General features: G+C 41.5%; 2 protein-coding genes across 7 annotated transcripts in view; both read left to right on the top strand.

Moving 5' to 3' along the window:
• The window catches only part of ZKSCAN1 (zinc finger with KRAB and SCAN domains 1), a 32,161-nt gene extending 27,342 nt beyond the window's left edge, over nt 1-4,819 (top strand). For 4 of the 5 annotated variants that reach the window (XR_008389692.1, XR_008389691.1, XR_005081068.2 and 1 more), the window contains 2 exons: nt 2,304-2,459; nt 4,539-4,819. The gene's annotated coding sequence lies outside the window, so the exon portion shown is untranslated. The remainder of the gene's footprint in view (nt 1-2,303; nt 2,460-4,538) is intronic. The other variant, XR_008389689.1, reaches the window with a different exon arrangement.
• Nucleotides 4,820-5,422: 603 nt separating this feature from the next.
• Nucleotides 5,423-18,174, top strand: ZSCAN21 (zinc finger and SCAN domain containing 21). 2 transcript variants are annotated; one of them, XM_037134969.2, is made up of 5 exons: nt 5,733-5,809; nt 11,160-11,197; nt 14,521-15,011; nt 15,299-15,491; nt 16,921-18,174. In XM_037134969.2, exons 3-5 carry the CDS (start codon nt 14,616-14,618, stop codon nt 17,757-17,759), a joined length of 1,428 nt encoding a protein of 475 aa, XP_036990864.2. In that variant the 5' UTR covers nt 5,733-5,809; nt 11,160-11,197; nt 14,521-14,615; the 3' UTR covers nt 17,760-18,174. The 2 variants fall into 2 exon arrangements, with proteins under 2 accessions (XP_036990863.2, XP_036990864.2); XM_037134968.2 differs by lacking the exon at nt 11,160-11,197 and having other exon boundaries at nt 5,423-5,809.
• Nucleotides 18,175-18,386: the final 212 nt, after the last annotated feature.

Here is an 18,386-nt window from a genome sequence, read left to right as displayed (position 1 = left end):
TCAGATGTGATCTTCACTTTCTGCTCCCTGGGACCCCTTTCCGCCTGCCAAGGGATGTGGACTCGCCCTGGTGCCTCCAGGCTCCTTACCCCTTAACAATCTGTTCCACATTTAAATAAGCACAAACTTGTAGCTTTGGGGAGCAAAACCAAACTTAAATATCTTTTATTTGACCTTGCCCTTTTTAGCTACCAAATTACGAGTTGGGCCATAACCAGTTTTCATTTCTTCACTGTTGATATTCCCCATCTTCAAGCCCCTTGTACCTCATGTCAACCACTCAAATGGTCACCAGTGTTCTGATGGGGAATTTCTTTCCGTATCTTCATTCTTATGTTTCTACAGTATTTGACCATTTCCTTGAAACTCTGTCACTTTGTATTACTCTGTCTTTCAACTCCTCTTCTTGCACTCATGAATAATAACCATAGATTTTCTCTAATCCACATGTGAACTCTGCAAAGACAGGTGGAAGTGGCTTATCCATTAAGTGGCAGAGCTAACTTTAAAACCAGGTGTGTCGGACTCAGCAACCAAGTTCTTTCTACTACTTCATGTCCCTTGTTCTTTATGAACTCAATTCTCCCACTTTAGTACATCACCTATGTATGAAGCCAGAATGAATTATTTATCTACCGATTACTTGCTGTCTTCGTTTCCTCATCTGCAAAATGGGCATAGAGCATTAAATAAGCCATTACATGTAAAGCACCTACAACAGAGCCTACCATAACTATTCCAAAATGTTAGCTATTATTTTCTCCATGGGCCACTAGCTCTTTTGAGTATTCATTTACCCCTCACTGAAGACTCCTTTTTAAAAGTGAAACAGGCCAGCCTTGTACTATATCTGGTTAGTCCCTAAAACATGTAACTTTGAAATCTGATATTTGTGAAAATTGAGGACCCAGGCTGTGGGCCCACTTTAGTCCCAGATGTTATGGACAGATCCCACACGGCCTCTGTGATTCTCTCAAATTGCCCCAGTCCTTACTTAATCCTTTCCCTTGCCCCAGTCCTTCTTCACTGATGCAATTTCTTTTGTAATCCCAAGCAAGTCCTCTGAGGAATCAAATTCCCCCTGGAAAGATGAAAATTGCTGCACAGGTTTAAGCAGCCCTTCTTGTCCCATACTACTCATGTCCCTTTGCCAGTAGTTATTACTACTACCTCCAAGTCTTAGACGTCTTCCACTCCAGATTCTTAAACAAAAAGAGATGCCAAGCTGACTCTAGGGTTATCTGTCACTGTGTGCCCTGCATTTGGTTCTGGATTGCACATTTTAAAAGGGAGAGAGGCTGACTGCAGGATGGCAAAAGCAAAGTGACCTTGTGTGCAACCAAGGGCTTTCTTTGATGAGAAGAAACCTCACCGGGAACTTGGCCTGCATCTTAGAAGAGGATTTCAGTTTATTCTGCTTGACTCCAAGAAAGAGAATTAAATCCCTTTCAACAGATAGTACTGGCAAGCCATATGCTGGGTGTTAGGAATAATAAAAGGAAAGAGATTCAGCAATAAGTAAGGCAGATAAGTAAAGCCAGCTCTGCCCAGCTGCTACCAGGATTTTGGGCAAATTAGAAAAAGGTGCCTCTTCCTCAGTAAACTTGACTGCCTTCTGCTGGCAAGTTGAGATAACTGTACAATTCCCTGATAAGATGAATGGTGGTCCCTGGGGTTGTGCAGGGCACAAGTTGCACAACAGGGAGTGACTCTAGTAGAAGCCACTGGGATTAGAAAGAAACTGCACAGCCAGCCAGAGCAGGTGGCTGCATCAGTTCATTCAGGAAGCGGTTGGGGAGGAGGGGGATACTCAGGGGTCCTAAGCAGGAATGGATTTTGCATGGGGGGCGGGCTGGGGAGATAGACCAGATACCTTTTGTAATCTTCTCTGAGATTGTGAAAGTCTTGGCAGGAAACTACCCTTACTACGGAGAAGGTAGGTGGCCTGACCCCCAGAGTGGATGGGATGGAAGAAAGGATCTGTCATAGGTGGAGCCACATCTATCCCTTGGTGGGGGCAAACATTAAAGCAAAGAGGAGATCAGAAATAATAATATAGCCAGGAGTTTTGAAAATTAAAAATCCCTTACTGTTGGTATAGCTAGTTGCAAAGCTAGTTCACTCTCACATGATCCAAACACTTTAAGGTTGTCAGAGCAGATATTATACCACTTTCAGATAATCAAGTCACATATCTAAGTCTCCCAATGCTCATTAGCAGCAGAGCTTCAGCGCTAAGCTGCGGGGTTGTCTAACTACACCACTCCATTTCTATTTTCATTTTCTCATTTTTTCATTCGCAGCTTCCCAACATGCCATATATGTGGACTCCTTCTAGAAGGAAAACAGGAAAGTTTACAGAACTGTAACGGACAAGAAACTTGCCCAGCCTTGTTCTAAGAGAAATAAAAGTTTGATCACCCTCTACTGACCAAGGACAGTGATGGCAGCAAAAACAGGTGATGGCAGATGCCAGGAAGATCCAGACAGCATCTGTTTTAGAGAGAATCATGACTGGGCTTTTCCCTGAGGGAAAAGCAGGGAGAAAGCCAGGGCCCACACTGGTAGCTTTTCCCCTTCCAGATTTCTTCTATAAAGTGGAGAGGAATCCTTTTTCTTTTTCAAGCCAAATAACTCTTCAAGACAAAAGGGAACCAAGTAGTGTAAAAGTGGGAGAGTATGGAGGTCATTTAAATGAGAAAGAGGAACTGTGGGCCCTCAGAGTGCCCAAGGGCAGTTCAGACTTGACATTCCAAGATTCAGAAGCAACTTTCAGACGTGATTGTGGAACTGCTATAGGTGATCTTTGAGACAATCACATGTGATAATTTAAAGGGATAAGAAGAACATCTACATGCATTTTGTGAGTGAAAAAGGATTAATCAAGACTAGGATCAATGAGTTGAAATTATAGGGATGCAGATTTTTGCTTTGAGAGAATTTTTACCAGTGAGAACTCTCCTGAAAGAAGGAACTGTCCTCTAAAGTAGTAAACTCCCTGCGACGAAAATGGTTAGAAACGGAGGACTGCCCTGACCAATGTGGTTTGGTTGACTGGAGCTTCATTCCCTACACTAAAAGGTTGCGGGTTCGAACCCCAGTCAGGGCACATACAGGAAGCAACCAATTGATGTTCTTCTCTTGCATCAATATTTCTTTCCCTCTCTCACTTTCTTTCAAAGCAATGAAAAAATGTCCTCAGGCAAGGATAAAAAAAAAAAAGGACTATCACAGAAAGGAAGTTTTCATGTTACAATAGGTCAGACTGTAGATCCGGAAGATGATACATTCAATTCAGTTACCACTTATTGGTCTCATCTCTATTATTGACCATATCTGTAATTACTTGATTGCATGTCTGCTAAGAACTGCATGTACTTTTCACTTTTCCCTGGTGCCTTAACACAATATCTGAGACATTGTAGGTTCTTGGTGTTTTTTTAAATGAATTCATTGAAAGGGTATGAGGTTTCTAGAAATCAAAACCATTCTGAAAAGGAAATGCCAGTGATACATCACAGCAAGTCACCAGCACATTGGCTAACTTTTCCTTTGTCTGTTTTGCTGTGCTCTTGTCATATGGCCATGGTTATATTAATGGAAGAAAATAATATATATCATTCTAGAGCAACTTGTTTTAATACCATATGATTTGGATGGACAGCATCTTGGTATCTCTAATGATATCTTTCAGAATCTGTTGAGACCTAGTAATGACACAGGATTGAATTAGAAAATTTGGATTCTACCCTAAGCTCTGCTACCAGTGTGCCTTGTGTCTGACTTCTCCAGGCATTGGTTTCTTCATCAGAAAACAAGAGCTTAACCAGACTGTCCTTAAGGCTTCTCTTGGCACTAGTCTTATGTGACTATGTCCCTCTGCTCAGAATTGGAAGGATTCCTTAAGCCCCAGCACCACAACTCACTGGCTGTATGACTAGGTAAAGATCAAAGATCCTTTGACTAAGTGGCTGGATAGAGTAGGACCAATGCATCAACACGTGTGGCTAATGGAACAGATGCAGGTTTCCTGGTTTCCTCCTTCAGTTCTAGTGATTCTGTTCCCTTTAACCATTTATTCTTTCTCCAGCCTATGCAAAGGAAGTATAGAGCTTAAAAGCATAGGCTTTGGAGAATGAAAGCCAAGTTTGAATCTTAACTTTCCCACATATCCGTTGTATGACACTGGAAAAGTTACTTTCTCTTCTGAGCCCGTTTCCTGATCTACAAAATAAAGATTTTACTATTTCACTGGGGTAAGTATTCTCAGGATTATAATATTTCATGGGATTGATATAATGAAGATAAATGTGTGTAGTACATTTTTTCCAAAGACAGCCACATCATCTCCCAGCCCACATACTCTTGCAGTGTGACTAAAAGATAGAATCTGTTTTTCTTCCACTTGAATCTGGCCCAGAGCCCTATTTTAACAACAGAATGTGGTAAAAATGATGCTATATAACTTATATAACTTCCAAGGCTGGGCCCTACACATCTCCAAGTTCCACCTTGACCTCTTAAAATGTTCCTCTCAGGGAACCCAGTCATAATGTGGAGACAGCGCAAGCAGCCAAGCCGAAAGACTCACATGGAAGAGCACGGAGGGCCCAGGCGAACATCCCCATTGAACTTCAGTCTGTGGGCCAACACCAACTGCCAGACATCCCAACTCCTTGGTTGATACCACAGGAAGCAGAACAAACCAGCCAATCCACAGATTTGCGAGGTCGTGTGAAAAACAGTAATTGTGTGTTAAGGCACAAAGTTTGGGGGTAGTGTTTCATGCAGCAATAAAGAACTGACACCAAGCACTTAACACAGTACCTGGCCCATACTGAAGTACTCAAGGGAGCTGTGCAGAGGGAGTGGTAATGGTGAATGTGTTGTAAAAAGTTTCTTTCTCCTTGCCCTAGCTTCCATGGCCCAGGTGGTTGGGTGTGATTCCACAAAGCAAAATTTCATGGGTTTGATTCCAAATTATGGCAGCTGCTTGGGTTATGCCCAGTCGGGGTGCATGTGAGAGGCAACCTGTGTTTCTTTTCATGTTATTTCCCTCCCTCTCCTTCTACCTCCCTTTCCTTCTCTCTGAATTTTTTTTTTTTACAGCTTCCTTCCCTCTATTAAGGGGAAAACTAATAGGAGTCTGGGGCAAGCTGTAGGAAGTTGTTAAAGATCATCTAACCCCCCAAAATTCATTCTGCTTAACTGTCCTTCCTGTTCCTAGGGCTCTTCCACTTCTTCAAAACAACACAAGATGATGCAGGAAGTGGCTATATTTTAATAACTTTTTAAAAATAAAGTCCTTCCTTGTATTGTACTTCTAAAACCAGTTCCTTGATTCCTATAATATAAACTTCTTTTTCAAATGACAACACTTCACATATTAGAAAACTAAGACAGCTTTGTCCCTCACTCTCCCCGTCTTCTAGCTAAGAACAAATACTCCAGATTCTCTCAGGTGGAATGTCACGGTGTTCACAGCTGACCCCTCCCGATTTGCTCATTTCTGGTCAAAGCCGCCGCCTTCACATGGGACCTTACTTAGTAAAAACCTACAAGGGGCGGGGCGGCAAGATCCCTGATGTAAACCCTCAGGTGGCAACTCATCTCGCACTGGAGACGCCTCCTTCTCCTGCGTACACCAAGACACCGAGATGCCCGGAATTCCTAGAGGGGTCTCTGCGGCCGCGCCGTACTGTGCGCGGGCGGAGCTATGACGCACTTCCGGCTGCGCCTGCCGCGGTGCACGTCTTGGTGTCCTGGGGCCAGGAGTGATTCTGACTCACGGAGAGCCTCCTCGTCCTCGGTAAGCTTGACGGGTGAGAGAGGGAGCCTAAGTGAAAAGGTTCTGAGGGGAATGGGTGGGTGTACAGCTGTGGCCCCCGAGGACCCCACCAGATCGGTCTTGGAAGGGCTGTAGGTAGGAGCCCCGTACCCCTGCCCAGCCCCAGAGGCGCTTGCTCCTTGGAAAACCTTTTCCTCCTCCCAGGGCTTTTTAACAAATGAAACTTTGTTTCGCATTTTCCAAGCAGTTTTTTAGGCGTTCCCTGAGCCGAGCAAGGGCTGCCATTTCTATTTTCTGGGCTCTCAGTGGGAGTCCGAACTCTGGGCTAATTGATGAAACACGCGGAGGGGCTTGGGGACCTCCTCTGAGAAACCCAACCCTTTTAGAAGTCCTGGGTTGTGTCTGATCCAAGGGAGTGAATAGTCCTCTTGGTCTTTGTTTAGGTTAGAAAATGAGCCAATAACAGGAATCTCTGCTCAAGTTTGGAAAACACGGTATTTGGGGACCATTTGTTAACAGAGTTTGTCCAGAGAAAGGTGATCTGGCTGGTCTGGCTGGTGAGGTACTTGGAAACCTGTGCTATTTAAGGAACAGTTGAAACAACTGTGGATAAGAAAAGGGTTAAGAAGCAAGAAGATTGTTTTCAGGCATTATAAGGTTACTATGGAGTAAGTAAGTATTGGTCTAGGACTGAAGTGTAAAGGAAGTGTGAAGACAAGTTAAAAAAAATTATGCACAATTTTATTTGATTTAAAGAAAAGTTGGAACTGTCTCACAGAATTCTGGGCCTCAGAAATGATCAAATTTTCCTGCCTGGGAGTTTTCAGGTACAGACTTTGAATCTATTAAAGGCATTCTAGCATTAAATTGTTAGAATCTATGATCATTTGATTTATTTATGCCTCATTTTCCAAATGGATTTGGGGATCTTTTATAAGAATACACACGCTTTGGGAAACTGGCATAAAGGGAGGGGAGGGAATAAACTAGAACTGAACAAAAGCTTTCTTTTTATAGACCATGAACTTTTGCTTCATGGATGCCTTTAGCCTAACGTTCTAGACAGCCTGAAAATGTAGTTCACAGTAGTTGAAGACAATCTGAGTTAGTAACAAAGCCTCCATTTTCTGTCTACATGCTTTTTTATTTTATGAGCACTTTATTAAGAAAAATTCAGCCCTGACGTGTGGTTCAGTGGGTTGGGCGCTATCCTACAGACGGAAGGGTTGCCAGTTTGATTCCTGGTCAGGGCACATGCCTGGGTTGCAGGGCAGGTCCTTGGTTAGGGGCATACAAGAGGCAACCCATCGATGTTTCATACATCCATGTTTCTCTCCCTCTTTCCTTCCCTTCCTCTCCCTTCTTTAAAAATAAATAAAATATTTTAAAGAAAGAAAAATTCAGAAGCCAAGACCTGGAGGGTTCCCCTAAATGAACCTTTAGACAAACTCAGCATGAACAAATGTGAAATTACTGGCTTTCTTAAGGTGGGGGGGGGAGGAACCCATCGGATTATCAGATTTGTTTTCTTAATATTTGCCAATCAGAGGGGTGGGAGGATTTCTTTTATTGTAATTAAGGTTGAACATCTTCGCATGGGTCAGTTGTTGAGCTGAGACTTGAAAGGTAAGTAGAGTCTACAGACATACCATCCTGAACACTCCCAATCTCATCTGAAAGATGAGTAGAAGCCTTGTGAGAACTGGGCAGAGAGTGAGCATAGGGAATGAGAAAGGGAGTGATGACTGAAAAGGGGGGCAGAGGCCAGATTGGGATTTGTTTGCCATGCAAAAAGGTTAAGTAATTGTAAACAGCTGGGTGACATGAGCAAATTTATGTGTTTTTAAAAGTATTTTAAAAATTGTTTTCATTTGTATTGATTTTAGAGAAAATTGATTTATTTGTTCTACTTATTTATGCATTATCGGTTGCTTCTTGTATGTGCCTTGACCAGGGATTGAACCTGCAGCCTTGCCATATCAGGTTCATGCTGTAACCAATTGACCTACCCAGCTAGGGCCAGCAGATTTTAAACCTCTGCAGATAGCCTTTGAGCCTATGGAGATAGAATTGCCAAACTGGAAAATGGCCTATGTGATTTCAGAGGATGAAGGACTATTATAATGTTGCCAACTAGTTCAAAGCTAAAAGTATTTGATAAAATTTAAAAATAAGCTTTGTGCTATGTTTGAAATAGGTCTGCTAGAAACTATTTCATTAGGCCAATATTCTGACAGTTACTGGAAGAAAGTAAAAAATTAACTGTTATTGTGGACAAGGCATGTGCCTTTAAAAATATAATTATCCTAGCCCTGGCTGGTGTGACTAAGTTGGTTGGAGCCTTGTCCCATAACTGAAAGGTTTTAGGTTTGATTCCTGGTGAGGGTGCATACCTAGGCTTGGGGTTTGATCCTCTGTCCAGGCACATACGGAAGCAAACCATTTGATACTTCTCTCTTGCATTGATGTTTGTCTGCCTCTCTCCTTCCCCCTCTCTCTGAAAGCAATGAAAAAATGTCCTTGAATGAGGATAATAATAATATATTATTATTATATTATTATTATTATTATAAAAGAAAATGGCTTCACAACTTTTTAAGATGTCTAGTGAATTCTAAGAATGGCCTGCTCTAATAATAAGTGTTGAAGTTAACAGTCACATTTCTCTTTACCACCCTTCCATAATAGAACAGCATTTACTAAAGCTGCTCTTTACCACAAAGAGCAGAGAAATACTCTTTGGGGTAAAGAGCATTTTAAAAATATAAAAATGTATATATTTAATTTAAATAAACATTTTAGGATAGTTTTAAAGAAGCTCAAATATAATACAGTGAGTCCCTATCTCTTTCTCACCCAGTTGCTCTTGTTAACATCTTACAGTACCGTGTACATCTGTCACAATTAAGGAACCAACATTGGTACGTTACAGTTAACTGAGTTCCACCATTTATTCAAATTTTATTAATTTTTCCCTAATGTCCTTTTCTGTTCCCTGATCTCATTGAGGATACCATAGGACATTAATCTTCATGTCTACTTAATGTACTTTGGTTAGTGGCAGTTTCTCGGTTTTCTGTGTCTTTTGTTTGTTTTGTTTTTATTGATTTGAGAGAGGGAGAGGGAAACATCAATTTGTTGTTTCACTTGTCTCTGCAGTCATTGGTTGATTCTTGTATGTGTTCTGACCAGGGATTGAACCCACAACCTTGGTATATCGGGATGACACTCTAACCAACTGAGATACTGGTCAGGGCAAAGTAATCTTTTCATATCAAGTCACATGACTTATCACTGATGATACTAATCTTTTAAAAAAAATTATAGGGCAGACCTATCTCTTTCAGTACCTTTCCTTTAAGGTCTGCGCTATGAAATACTGAATACTAATTCTTCCCTATATTAACACTAACAAAAATTACTGTGTATTAATAGCAGTAATAGAAATATTCAGAAACACATTGAGGTAAAGTTGTTACACTGTTTATATTATTTGCTCAGATGTTCATTGAAAAGGACCAAAGAATATTAAAAAATTGTTTTTTTTAAGGTAACATGGGTAGTATCATATAAATTTCAGGTGTACAACATTATAGTTCGATATCTGTATACTCTTATTTCATGCTCCTTACACCAAAAATCTAGTTTCGTTCATTACCGTATATTTTGACCCTTTACCTATCTTGCCCTTCCCCCTGTGGTAGCTACCATTATGATGCCTGTATCTATGAGTTTGTGTTTGTTTTATTCATTTGTAATTTTTGTTTGTTTTGTGCTCCACATGTGAGTGAAGTCATATAGTTATTTTCCTTTTTTTGGCTGACTTATCTCACTTATCCTCAAAAACTGACCATGTTGTCAAAGATGGCAGTTTTTCACCTTTTATGGCAGAGTAGTGTTCCATTGATGCGGACACCAGCAAGCAATGTCCGAGGTGTTGTGGCTGAGATGAGACAAATTCACACGGATTACAAGTCCTGTGGAGGAAAAGGAACTGCACCGCCACTCTCTCGGGGATAGGGCACCAACCCTTGCCTTGATAAGCTTTTATTGGCTTTAATTTGCATAGGAATACAGGTTTTTATGGAAAATTCATCATTGTTAGGCAGTAATAATCAAATAGATAACATTCAAAGAACTCTGAGGACTTCTTTTGAGTCAGGGTCAGATAGCAAAAGGCCATAAAACTTTGGGGAAACAAACTCATTCCATGTTCGATCCTTATTTAAATTGAGTGTATTAGCATTGCAGATTTCACAGGATTTTATGCATTCTTTCTTAGGCCTGATCACCCCCAGGAACCTGCCCTTTCCAGCACAGGGCCGCACCCACCTCCGGCATTGTTTCAGGCTTAGGTCAAGCAGGGGAAGAAAGGTGGCCAAGAGATTAGGAGACTTCTTGCAGACAGAGTGAGGACTCAGGCTATGTCAAAGCTGAGGGGTGAAGGATCTATCACCTCCTTTCTCCATAGGCCCCCCAAGTCCTTCCCTCAAGGCCCCCTCATGACCATGTCTTTAGGTAGTCCCTCCCTTGAGGAATCTTACCCATCACTGGCTAACTGGTCATGTACTGGGGGCCAGGCAGGGTGAAGTAAAGTGGACAGAGGCAGTGCTCCTGCCAGGGAGATAAGCTTTGTCTCCTTAGTGGCTTAGGGTCCCAAGTTCTCTCACTCAGCCTTAGCCATGGGAGGTTACAGTTTCCGAATCCAGATGAGTCAGTTCCCAACATTCCATAATGATGTTAATTTTGATCAAGTGGGTGAGGTGGTGTTTGTCATGTTTTTCCACTGTAGTTACTTCCCCCAGACCCTTTCTTTCTTTTTTTAAATTTATCTTTTAATGTTTTATTATGCTATTATAGTTGTCCCAATTTTTCCTCCCTTGTTCCCCTCCACCCAGCCTGCCCCCTGCTTCCATAATCTATCCTCACACTGTTGTCTGTGTCCATGGGTCCTTCATATATGTTCTTCGACTGATCCCTTCACTGTCTTTCAAATAGTTCCCACCTGACTCCTCCCCTCTTAAAGCCATCAGTCTGTTACATGAATCTCTGCCTCTGGTTCTTTTTTTTTTTTTTCTTTTTTAAGACTTTATTTATCTCTAGAGGGGAAGGGAAGGAGAAGAGAGAAATATCAGTGTATGGTTGCCTCTTGTGCGTCCCCTGCTGGGACTGGCCTGCAACCCAGGCATGTGCCCTGACTGGGAATCGAACTGTGGTTGTTTGGTTTGCGGGCCCAAGCTCAATCCATTGAGCTACACCAGCCAGGGCCTCTGGTTCTGTTTTGCTCATTAGTTTATTTTGTTCATTAGGTTCCTCTTATAAGTGAGGTCATGTGGTATTTGTCTTTCACTGACTGTCTTATTTCACTTAGCATAATAATCTCCAGTTCCATCCATGCTGGCACAAAAGGTAGGAATTCCTTCTTTTTTTTCTGCCATATAGTATTCCATTATATAAATATACCACAGTTTTTTGATCCACTCATATATTGGTGGGCACTGAGGCTGTTTCCAAGTCTTCGCTTTTATAAATAGTGCTGCTATGAACATAGGGGTGCATAATAAATTCTTTTGAATTGGTGTTTGGGGATTATTAAGGTATATTTCCAGCAGCGGAATTTCTGGGTAAAAATGCAGTTCCATTTTTAATTTTCTGAGGAAATTCCATACTGTTTCCCACGGTAATTGCACCAGTCTGCATTCTCATTGCAATGAATGAGGGTTCCCTTTTCTCCACATCCTCTCCAGCATTTGTTTGTTGATTTATTAATGATGGTCATTCTGACCAGTGTGAGGTGGTATCTCATTGTGGTTTTAATTTGCGTCTCTCAGAGGGCTAGTGATTTTGAACATTCTTTCATGTGCCTGTGGGCCCTCTGTATGTCCTCCTTGGAGAGGTGTCTGCTCAGTTCCTTTGCCCATTTTTTAATTGAACTGTGTGTCTTCCTGGTGTTGAGTCCTATGAGATCTTTATATATTTTGGAGATTAAACCCTGGTCCAATGTATCATTGGCAGATATGTTCTTCCATATTGTTGGTTCCCTTTTTATTTTTCTGATGGTTTCTTTATCCATGCAGAAGATTTTTAATTTGATGTAGTCCCATTTGTTTATTTTTTCCTTTGTTTCCCTTGCCCTAGGAGATGTATCAGCAAAAATACTGCTATGTGAGATATGTGAGATTTTACCGCCTGTGTTTTCTGCTAGGATTTCTATGATATCACAACTTATATTTAAGTCCTTTATCCATTTTGAGTTTATTCTGGTGTATGGTATAAGTTGGTGATCTAGTTGTTGTTTTTTTTGTTTTTGTATGTACCAGTTCAGATCTCCCAACACCATTTATTGAAAAGACTACCTTTACTCCATTGTATGCTTGTGTCCCCTTTGTCAAATATTAATTAACCATAGAGACACGGGTTTATTTCTGAACTCTATTCTGTTCCATTGATCTATGTGTCTAGTCTCTTCTTAAGCCAGTACCAGACTGTTTTGATTACTGTGGTCCTGTACTATAGTTTGATATCAGGTATTGTAATCCCTCCAACTTTGTCCTTCTTTCTCAAGATTGCTGAGGCTATTCAGGGTCTTTTTGGTTCCATATAAATTTTTGGAGTATTTGTTCTAGATCTGTGAAATATATCACTGGTAATTTAATAGGAATTGTGTTGCATCCATAGATTGCTTTGGGTTATACGGACATTTTAATGATGTTACTTCTTCCAATCCATGAACATGGTATATGCTTTCATTTATTTGTATCTTTCTCAGTTTCTTTCTTCAGTGTTCTATGGTTTTCCAAGTATAGGACTTTTACCTCCTTGGTTAAATTTATTCTTAGGTACTGTTTTTTTGGTTGCTATAGTAAATGGGAGGTTGTTTTTTTTTTTTTACTTTCTCTTTCTGATAGTTCATTGTAGGTGCACAAAAATGCCATGGATTTGTGAACATTGACTTTGTATTTTGGTACTTTGACAAATTTACTTGTTGGGTCAGGTAGTTTTTCAGTGGAGCCTGTAGGTCTTCCATGTACACAGTCATGTTGTCTGCGAATAATGACAGTTTTATTGACTCCCTTCCAGTTTGGATGCCTTTTATTTCTTCTCTGATCACTGTGGCTAGGACTCCCAGTACTGTGTTGAGTAAGAGCGGTGGAAGTGGACACCCTTGTTTTGTTCCTGATCTTAAGGGGAAAGCTTTTAGTTTTTTGTGGTTTTTTTTCTTTTTTTTTTTAAGAGTTTATTCATTTATCTTTAGATGGAAAGGGAAGGAGGGAGGGAGAGAAATATCAATGTATGGTTGCCTTTCGTGTATCCCCCACTGGGAACTGGCCTGCAACCCAGGCATGTGTCCTGACTGGGTATCAAACCGCTATCCCTTAGTTCACAGGCCTGTGCTCAATCCACTGAGCTACATCAGCCAGGGCAAGCTTTTAGTTTTTGCCCATTAAGTATGATGTTGGCAGTAGGTTTCTCATATATGGCCTTTATTATGTTGAGGTATCCTCCCTCTATTCCCATTTTGCTGAGTGTTTTTATCATAAGTGGTCCTGGATTTTATCAAATGCTTTTTCTGCATCTATTGATATGATTGTGTGATTTCTCCAGTCCCTTTGTATACACTCTTTGGAAGTAAGTTGGTAAGTGTAGCCTACACTCAAGGAATGGAGAGTTAAGCTCCGCCTTATTGAGGGGAGTATCTACATAAATTATTTGGAATAATTCTGTATGGGAGATTTGTCTTTTCTTCCCTATTTATTTATTTATTTATTCAGTCACCTTTTTTCACATCAGTATGGGCTTATGGATATTTACTTTATACTTAAGGTTACAAGCTGGTACTACATTATGTATTTTGTAATTCAGGCCTCTGTGTTCCTTTGACATACCTCACTGTTGTTGATGGTTTTTTAATACTTACTGGCATTACATGATGCTCCAGGTTCATCTTCAGTATTCTCCGACCTAGAATTAGCCATTTCCCCATCTCTGGTTCCTTTTATGGGAGAATGATGTTTAGAAACCAAGATATGGGCACACACACTTACCAATTCTGTATCAACCTCTGTGTATATTACATTGAACGTAAGTTCATACTGCCCTATTTTTCAAAGGTTTTATTATTTTTAGAAAGAGAGAAAGGAAGGGAAAAAGAGAAGGATAGAAACATCAATGTGACAGAGTAACATCAATCAGCTAAATTTTAGAAAAGATAAAATATATAGTATTTGTATGGTGGTAATTGAAGGAAAAGAGGAGGAGGAGGATAAGGAGTTCCATGTAAGGGAGGGTAGTGTGCAGTTTAAAACAGGGTGGTCAAGGGGTGCCTCAGCCAGAAGGTGACGTCTGAGTACAAACCTGGAGGAGGCGAGGGAGCCAGGCATGCATCTGGAAGTGTGTAATCTGCAGGAAGTGTTAGTGGGAGCAGTGTGGACAAGGCTCTGAGGTGGGAGGTGCCTCACAGGTCCAGGGAACAGTATGGCTGGTTAGAATGAGCAGAGAGAGAGGTATAAGATGAGATCATCTTCAGCTTATATAAGCTTTTTATATACCCTTTCTATGGTCTCTACCTTTATTATTGATATATTTCATGTAACAAATACCCACCTATATTTTTATCTGTTTGGCTCTTTATTGAGACTGCTGGAGTTTTAGTTTTCTTTCAAAATATATTTAATGAGTGCCAGTTAAGATAAACTGATTCTGTTGTCTGTTTACTTGTATATTTTCTTAAGTTGACTCTGTAGCCCTAAAGAACCAGAAATCCAAAGGAAGTAGTATTCCTGCTACACAGAGCCCTGTCTTTAGTGAAGCTATTTCCGGAGTCCATATGATGACCAAAGTACCGCGCATGGCCACAGGTGTGGGCCCCAGGCCTCCACAGGAGCAGGTGGGGCCTGCGATTGTGAAAGTCAAAGAGGAGGAGAAAGGGAAGTGCTTTCCTAGGCTGGAGATGTTCCGTCAACGCTTCAGGCAGTTTGGGTACCATGACACACCCGGACCCCGGGAGGCCCTGAGTCAGCTCAGGGTGCTCTGCTGTGAGTGGCTGAGGCCAGAGATCCACACCAAGGAGCAGATCCTGGAGCTGCTGGTGCTTGAGCAGTTCCTGACCATCCTGCCCCGGGAGCTGCAGGCCTGGGTGCAGGAGCACTGTCCAGAGAGTGCTGAAGAGGCTGTCACTCTCCTGGAGGATCTGGAGCGAGAACTGGATGAACCGGGACAGCAGGTAGGCTGGGGGAAATCTTTTTTTATCCTCAGATTGGGAGCATAATATTCCAGGCAGGAACAGGTTTGTCCCTATAATACAAAGAGGTAAATGAAAGTTTCTGCTGAGTTAGACCACATGTCATCCTTTTTTCCCTACTATCCTAAACTAGCTTTAGCCTTGAGAGTTGAATGGGAGGTGTTTTTCTTTTCTCCTCCCTAGAGATTCTACATAGCTCTCCTAAGATTTTCTTGCATTTTAGTTAAAGTAAGCTTTGCATAAACGTAGCCATTCCTCACTGTCTCTAGGTGTCACCTCCTCCAAATGAACAGAAACAGGTGTGGGAGAAGATGTCATCTTCAGGAACAGCAAAGGAATCCCTGAGCAGCACACAGACGTGGTCTGTGGAGACAAGTCCCAAATATGAATCTTGGGGACCCCTGTACATCCAAGAGACCGGGGAAGAGCAGGATTTCACTCCGGAGCTGAGACAGAACCAAGGTAGGAACCATCTGTCAGGTCCCGCCTCAGTGCCCCAGGCCTTTGTGGTTGAAGAAACTGACTAACTCTAGTCACTGATTGTGAGGTGATTGCCTGGTTTGGCTGACTAGGCAGAATGAGTTCCTTCTCCTCCCTCGGGTGCGTTTCAGTCAAGGTCCTGGCATGGGAAGAGGTGTCGCAGTCTAATAACTTCAGCTGAAGTGAGTTTAATAAAGGGACTATTTATGGAGGTGTGGACAGGTTGAGTGAATAAATTAAAAGATGATGCTTGTTATTTTGTTAATGATTTACTGGACCTGTTATTATTCGCTTTGGATTATGTGGAAATGGTCCCTGGTAAATTCTTTTTCAACTTCCGCCTTGTTAGGCTGTTTAAAATTTTTAACTTTTAAGTTACTTATTTCCCCACACATGGTTCATGGCAACTTGAAGGGAAGCCTGTATGAGTAGCCAAATGATTGCTCATCATGGAGACTGAAAGAGATTTGAGCTCCTGCTGCTACAGTTATCAGCAGACAGTGAGTAGGGGTGAGCCCGGAAGCAGCTGAGTGCTTACGCTGGCAAAGGAAGGAAATAGATGGTCAGGTGGAGACAGATGGAAGGATAAGAAGGGTTTAGAAGAAAGTACTTTGTCAATTGGGGCTTCTGTACCTGTGGAGGGATCACCGTGCTTAAGTAGAGCCCATTTTTCAGAGGGAGCTTCTCTTACTCCCTTTTTCCATGTGTGTGGATGGTTAGAGTTTTGGTGGTATGACTGACTGCCTATGAAATGCTCTAAAAAGATGTACTGCTTCAATCTGATTTCAGCAGTGTTATTTTATAAAGAAAAGAATTATAAAACATAGCCAATGTATAATAGATTAAATGATAAGAGTTGAACTGTGGGGGGAATTAAGTACTTACTTTCATTCAAATTAATAAGGATTGGGACTAGAATGATTATAAATGGACTGAACATTCTCTTTTATTGCTTCTGTATTTAGCTTCTGTGAGCATATGAGTTTTTCTGAATTTGCCACTAGCCTCTTTTCCTTTAATTATACTTTTTATCTTCCTTAATCAAATTTGACCCTTCAGCAGTCTTTCATGTTCCATTCTGCCTGGGCATCACCCATTTCCTTTGCTGCTATCCCACTATGCTTGGTTTTGCCTTATTGCCCTCTGTATATGAAGTTTTTCTCCTGGCAGAAAAAACCAGGTGCTCCTTATGTCATAATGGTTTCTGGCAGGGGGCTTGTGTGACAGTTGCTACTGTAAACGAGATTTGAATGATGGCTCAGTTGTATCATCGTGATACTGTGACCTCTCAGAGTAGTATTTGGTCACCCTACAAAACTCAGCAATATCACCTGATGGTTCTCTTCGTCCTCTAATGGTTTCTTCTCAGAACAGGAAACAGCTCACATCCTTATTCTGTTTATTGTTTCAGATTGTAAGTCGAACACCCAGGATGATGAATCAACAGATAAGCAGCAAAATTCTGAAGAGTCTCATGCAGAAGAATTCAAAAAGGATATTATTCCCATGGTTATTGCCAGTAAATGTGAGGCCAGGTCAGAAAGGCAGTGGGTAAATCTTGAGAAAGAAAGAGGAACAAAAACCCCTCTCCTAGGCAAAGGTTCCAAGAAAGGTAGAGAACTAATGCCCACTAAACCTGCCCCAGGGGAGAGACGTTACATTTGTGCTGAGTGTGGAAAGGCCTTTAGTAATAGCTCAAATCTTACTAAACACCGGAGAACACACACTGGGGAGAAACCCTACGTGTGCACCAAATGTGGGAAAGCCTTTAGCCACAGCTCAAACCTTACCCTTCACTACAGAACACACTTGGTGGACCGGCCCTATGACTGTAAGTGTGGAAAAGCCTTCGGTCAGAGCTCAGATCTCCTTAAACATCAACGAATACACACTGAGGAGGCACCATATCAGTGCAAAGATTGTGGGAAAGCTTTCAGTGGTAAAGGCAGCCTCATTCGGCACTATCGAATACATACTGGGGAGAAACCTTACCAGTGTAACGAGTGTGGGAAGAGCTTTAGCCAGCATGCAGGTCTGAGTTCTCATCAGAGACTCCACACTGGAGAGAAGCCGTATAAATGTAAGGAGTGTGGAAAAGCCTTCAACCACAGCTCCAATTTTAATAAACATCATAGAATCCATACCGGGGAAAAGCCCTATTGGTGTGATAATTGTGGAAAAACCTTCTGCAGTAAGTCCAATCTTTCCAAACACCAGAGAGTCCACACTGGAGAGGGAGAAGTACTTTAACCGTCACGTGTGCTCTCTTGGTGATTTTTTGTTTTTGTTTTCTTAACTTTAGAACAAGAATGCTAGGGAGAAGCCAGGTAATTGTAATAAAAACTTCAGTGGTAGATTTTGTTTCACTCAACATCAAGGGACGCTGGAGGAGTGAGGGCAGTGGCACTGTAGCGGGGGAGGCCCTGGAGGGTGTGGTGGACTCCGCACTCGCCAGCTTAACTGGTTCAGGATCCCCTCACCACACTTCAGGACCCGTTAACCATGCCAGCATTGCCTTGTGTATAGTTAAAATGATGTGTATCGAGTATAATTATGGAAAAACATTATAACTGTTTTAACGTGTTCAAGGTTTGTGATTTGTAAAGAATTGAGCCATTTGAACACAATCTAATCTGATTCAGAATAAATGTACAATGTCTTGTCATGCTTCAGGACTGTTATTATAATAAATGGTATGTTTATCAAACTATTCTAGAGAGAAAAACTGTTCCTACTGGTTTCGCTTTTGGAAAATTTGGATTTGGGATAAAAGAACATTTAGTACTTGCGAATGAATGTGCGTATTAGGAAATTGCAGTAGAGTAGAGAGTAGCTGCAGCTTGGACTACGTTGTGCTGTTTTTTCTACCTACTGAGA

The sequence above is a fragment of the Artibeus jamaicensis genome, unplaced genomic scaffold (genome assembly GCF_021234435.1).
Source record: "Artibeus jamaicensis isolate MK-2021 breed Jamaican fruit bat unplaced genomic scaffold, CSHL_Jam_final contig_956, whole genome shotgun sequence".
Classification (NCBI taxonomy): Eukaryota; Metazoa; Chordata; class Mammalia; order Chiroptera; family Phyllostomidae; genus Artibeus; species Artibeus jamaicensis.
Note: the sequence above shows the minus strand (reverse complement) of the source record. Positions and strands in the feature narration are given on the sequence as shown.

Coding starts and splice junctions, on each gene's coding strand:
- ZSCAN21 (XM_037134968.2), top strand. CDS start 14,616: ATGATGACCAAAGTACCGCGCATGGCCACAGGTGTGGGCCCCAGGCCT. Junction 15,012..15,298: donor TGGATGAACCGGGACAGCAG/GTAGGCTGGGGG, acceptor CACTGTCTCTAG/GTGTCACCTCCTCCAAATGA. Junction 15,492..16,920: donor GGAGCTGAGACAGAACCAAG/GTAGGAACCATC, acceptor TTATTGTTTCAG/ATTGTAAGTCGAACACCCAG.